This window comes from Telopea speciosissima, chromosome 7 (assembly GCF_018873765.1).
Source record: "Telopea speciosissima isolate NSW1024214 ecotype Mountain lineage chromosome 7, Tspe_v1, whole genome shotgun sequence".
NCBI lineage: Eukaryota > Viridiplantae > Streptophyta > Magnoliopsida > Proteales > Proteaceae > Telopea > Telopea speciosissima.
In genome coordinates this window covers 50,441,896-50,446,953 of record NC_057922.1, presented here as the reverse complement: position 1 = coordinate 50,446,953, position 5,058 = coordinate 50,441,896, and the positions used below count along the sequence as shown (strand labels likewise).

At 38.6% G+C, this 5,058-nt stretch overlaps 1 protein-coding gene across 4 annotated transcripts; it reads left to right on the top strand.

The window, feature by feature from the left end:
• Positions 1-1,157: 1,157 nt before the first annotated feature.
• LOC122666834 (aspartic proteinase Asp1-like) lies at positions 1,158-3,917 on the top strand. Of its 4 annotated transcripts, XM_043862920.1 has the most exons (10): positions 1,158-1,236; positions 1,388-1,608; positions 2,008-2,125; positions 2,216-2,436; positions 2,530-2,763; positions 2,861-3,002; positions 3,107-3,301; positions 3,390-3,462; positions 3,550-3,692; positions 3,798-3,917. In XM_043862920.1, the coding sequence occupies exons 2-9, from the start codon at positions 1,436-1,438 to the stop codon at positions 3,654-3,656; spliced, it is 1,263 nt and encodes a 420-aa protein (XP_043718855.1). In that variant the 5' UTR covers positions 1,158-1,236; positions 1,388-1,435; the 3' UTR covers positions 3,657-3,692; positions 3,798-3,917. The 4 variants fall into 4 exon arrangements, with proteins under 4 accessions (XP_043718855.1, XP_043718854.1, XP_043718857.1 ...); XM_043862919.1 differs by lacking the exon at positions 3,798-3,917 and having other exon boundaries at positions 3,550-3,733; XM_043862922.1 differs by lacking the exon at positions 3,798-3,917 and having other exon boundaries at positions 2,864-3,002; positions 3,550-3,732.
• Positions 3,918-5,058: the final 1,141 nt, after the last annotated feature.

Here is a 5,058-nt window from a genome sequence, read left to right as displayed (position 1 = left end):
AAGATCATTTTCCTAGCTCAACCCACATCGGTTGCCACCACTTGTCAGTCTTCTAAAGGTCATGATGTCATCTTTTTCACGCCATCCAATAAAATTTGACACATGAAGAATTAAAAAACATGTATTTTGATCTAGAAGGAAAGGCAAGGCCTAAGAACTTTCCTTCCAGCCATGGAATTGAGCTTTGATACGCACCCTATTCCAAAACCACTTTTAAGATATTCCTCTTCTACTAATCAACTTTAATACTTTTGGGCTTTTGACCCTTTTCATCCGCTCTTGTCCAGTACTAATAGAGAATATAATTAGGGAAAATAACTCTATCTGGGAGCGTGATTTCTGCACCAGCACCCCGACCAATGACAGAACGCATGTAAACATCAACCAAGAGAGACATGGTGGTTATTTCGTATGCTATTGTGTCTAGCATGGGGGCGCACTCCCGGAAAGAGAGCACATTCCCATAATTAAAAGTAGGGGAATAGTTTGAAAGTAATAAGAAGGGAGTGATTTTTATTTTATGTTTTCAAGAAAAAGAACGTTTAATCGGTCCATGATTCTTACGCCTAGACACAAAATTGCAAAAAATTACTGATTAATCCCCGATGCACTAGAAAAAATCTTATTCAGTCAAATGCTCTTCCATGCATTCTTATTGACCCATCATTAGTGCAGACGTTATACGACCAAACAACGTGTCTCTTGCCCTTATTTCTATGGATAATTTTGTTGACTAGGATTTTAACACAAAACTAAACAAATGGTGCAAATTCACAAGCACACAATGCCTCCCTCACTCATCTTAAGAGGGGGAAAGGAATAACCCCACCACTAAACAAATCAATTAAAAATTAGCAAGTAAGAGGACCCATCTAAAGAATCTCAACAAGAAACAATCCAAAGAAAGGCAAAGCCCAACTCAAATATCAACAAGAAAGAAAACCCATCTAAAGAATCTGAAACCAAATTCCTCCCTTCCCTTTCATCCTTTATTGACAAGTAAAGACCAAAGATTTTCTAACCAATACGTCCCAAATCAAATTGCAATCCTGGGTCTACTTCTACTCTCATTTTCAAAAAATTCTTTTTTATTTTTTCAATTCTTTACCTCTCATTTTCTCTTATATATAAACACACGCCCACACAATGAATTAACAATCTGTGGTAGACGCGACGACCGAAGACTGCAATTCCGCGTAAGAGACTTTCGAGCCCAGACAAAGTCTCGTGATTAAGTTCAAACGCGTTCTCTCTCTCTCTCTCTCTCATTTTATCAAACACATCTAAGTCTGTTAATTGCAGTTCAGTATATTAATAGTCTTGAACAATCTTGTTGCTGTTCTTTTGTTGCATGTAGTGAGAGCAGTCTGTGTATGTTTTTCCAATACAGGAAGAAGGAGAGATTGTGAAGAGAAATATAGAAAAATTCACTGCCATGGAGAAGAAGATTTGGTCGGTGTTACTTATCTTGTTTCTGTCTGTGACGTTTTCGGATCGCTCTGTAGCAGCCAATTGGTGGCAAAATAAAAAGCAGGCAACATCGTCGACTAGCAACAGTGTTGGCTCTTCCGTTATATTTCGTGTTGAAGGAAATGTATATCCCGATGGGTATGTATTTGTTTTGAAATCAAGATGGATCGATTGTTTCATGGATAGAAACAATGCAGGGATTTTGGGTTGTTGGGAGGTTTTTCAGCTAACGTTGATCAATCCTTACTTGTTTAAAACATCTCTTTCTTTCGTGATTTGATTTGGGTTTTGCGTTCGATAACCCATTTCCCTGAATTGGATTTCTGCCGCAATTTCCTATCAAATTCGATAATTGATTGAACTTTTTCTTTTTTGGGTCTTCCAATTCCCCTTGTTTGTTCCGCCAGTGAGTAGAGTGTAATTTTTGGAAACTGCCTGCAGTTCGCTTCGATCACCTCAATTTCTTTCTCTAGTTCCTCCAATCCTGCAAAACTGGTGTCTTGATCTACTTCTTTAACGTGTTCTCTATGCTTGCAGGTTGTACTATGTGACCTTCAACATCGGCAACCCACCCAAGCCTTACTACCTCGATTTAGACACAGGTAGTGACCTCACATGGCTCCAATGCGATGCCCCCTGTGTCCACTGCGACAAGGTATACACACTTGCATTCATTCATATAATAAAGAAACACAGCCATTTCTACCAATTAGATCTCTTTTGATCTCTTTCTCTCTCTGGGCAGGTGCCTCACTCTCTTTACAAACCCAACAAGAATAACTTGGTAATCTGCAAGGAACAAATCTGTACCTCGCTTGATTCCAATGACTGCCACAACCCAAATGAGCAATGTGACTACAGCATTGAGTACGCTGATCATGGTTCCTCCCTTGGTGTCCTCACCAGGGATATCTTCCCACTCAGATTCACCAATGGATCAGTTCATACACCCCGTTTGGCTTTTGGGTACCACTCTCCTCTCTCTCTCCTGATCAAATTTTCCATCTTCTGAACATTATCAGTAATAGGTTTTCTGGTTCTTATTGTTTCTGATTACAGATGTGGTTATGATCAGCAAGGTTTCTGTACGGGATCTGTGTGTCCCACAGATGGAATACTGGGCCTTGGTAATGGCGGAGCCAGCATCATATCTCAGCTCAAAAGCCAGGGACTGACTAAGAACGTGATAGGCCACTGTTTGAGTGGGACTAATGGAGGGTACCTTTTCTTTGGTGATGATGTTGTTCCTTCTTCTGGGGTTGTTTGGACACCAATGTCAATTACATCTTTTGAGTAAAGCTCCAGAACTCCCTGCTCTTTTCTGCTCTGTTTCTTACATGGAATCCAATTTGCAATTTTTCTAATCCTTGAATTCATAAATAATTTGTAGCAGCAAACACTACTCCCCTGGTCCTGCTGATCTCAGCTATGGAGGAAAACCTACTGGTATTACTGGTCTTCGAACAATTTTTGACAGTGGGAGCTCCTACACCTACTTCAATTCCATGGCTTACCAAGCTTTAATCACTGTGGTGAGTTGAAAATGGATTTGGTAGATAATACTAAACCCTTATTGAGTTTCCATTTAATCCACCTTTGTATGGGAAATAACTGAATGCATTTTTGTGTTATTCAGGTGAAGAAAAATTTGCTTGGAAAGCCACTGAAAGAAGCAGCTGATGACCATACATTACCTCTGTGCTGGAAAAGAGCAAAAGCTTTTAAATCTGTAGGCGAGGCCAAGACATACTTCAGCTCTGTAGTTCTGAACTTCGGTGGTGGCAAGAAAGCTCGACTTGAAATTAGCCCTGAATCTTATCTGATTATTTCTGTGAGTTCTTAGCTTTTACACATTTAAGATGAGAATTCAAATATCAGGCTACGGCTGTAAAATCTCACTTCATTCCTATCTGTCTCAGAAAAATGGGAATGTTTGTTTGGGAATTCTGAATGGCACTGAAGTAGGACTGGATACTCTCAACCTCGTTGGAGGTAATTCTCTTTAACAGTTCAAGAGCTGCAGATGAAAAGCTCCCTTTGGAAGATGCTGATCTTCCTTTTAATAATTTCTGTTTGCAGATACTTCCATGAGGAACAAAATGGTGATTTATGACAATGAGAAGCAACAGATTGGATGGATCCCTGCAGATTGCAACAGGCTTCCCAAGTCTGGAACTGTCCATTAGTGATTTTACTTCCTTTTTTATGTGGCTCTGCACACAGTGAGCATTCTCACCAGAACTCTTGTTCTCTTTGTTTTTTTCCCTTCTTTTTATTGAACAGAAAGGATAGTGATGCTGATGGAGGTTTCTTTCAACCCAACAGAGCCAGCTTGGATATATTAACAGAATAATGTCCCGCAACATATGATCTGCAGGAAGACCAATAAGTTGGATAGCAACAAAAGCTTGGAGCCCATTACTAATATTAAGGAATAGATACATTCCCATTACTCATTCTTTTTATATGTACATATATATATTCTCAATTTCATTGCGGTTCAGAGTTGTTTCCTTACAATGTAAATAGTTTCAATGGGTATAGGGTTCCCATACAGAAAATAATACAGATGTTTGTTACAAGAAGAGATGTTGTGTTGCCTTGAAAGATGAAACACAATAACAACCCCCCCCCCTCCCCCACTAAAACAAATATAAAAAGAAAATCTCTCTTGCAACTAGTTAAGAAAAGAAAATACATCTACATCTTCCTCCAAAAAAGAAAGAAGATAGATTTGGATTCGGTCAGAATTGTTACTCTTGACTAAAGGTTTTTCCTGGGCTAAATGGAGTTTTTGTGCATACAATGCTGAGAGCTGTCATACAGGAAAAACAACAAAAGAACTTGGTCTATCATTCTTTCCTTTCCCCAATCTAAGATATATATGAAGTTCCAATGGAGTCAATCAAGGGTGTGAAGCACAGATTTATGGATCTGACTAGCACCATTATTCTAAATGAATCAATTTATTCTGTCAACAAAGGGCACTATTACTTGACATATACTATGTGGCAGCATGGTTGTTGTTCCTCAATAAACTAGAGAAAGAGAATGAGTGAATTAAAATATTCAAAATTTCTGTTTCCCTTATGCTTCTGTTTCTGGGTTTTTTTTTTTTTGTTTTTTCCGAGTAAATTACTTCCCCCTTCTCTCGATTATGCCTGAATAACAAACCCCATCCCTGTGTATTGAGTAATAACTCTTCCCTTCCCTAAATTCAAAAGATTCTATCGATTGAATCCATTCCGGTAAAAATCGCTGTTAAATGATGACATCACCTTTCAATCCCAAAAAAAAAAATTTGATGACATCACCTTAAATATTTTCAGTTAAACCCCAAAATACCTTTATTTTTTGTGATATTTCAATAATGCCCCCTAACAACAATGGAGAATGAAAAAGAGAAGAAGTTCTCTTCTTCTTCCTTTCGTTCAAACACTCCGGCGGAACCAAAGAAATTCTTCCCTTTTTCATTCAAACACTCCGGCGCCGGCGATATTCTACTACATTCAAACATTCTCTAATGAAACCGAACTCTCCGGCGTAACTGAAGGTAAGGTTTTCTATGAATCTCTATTCTTGATTTAG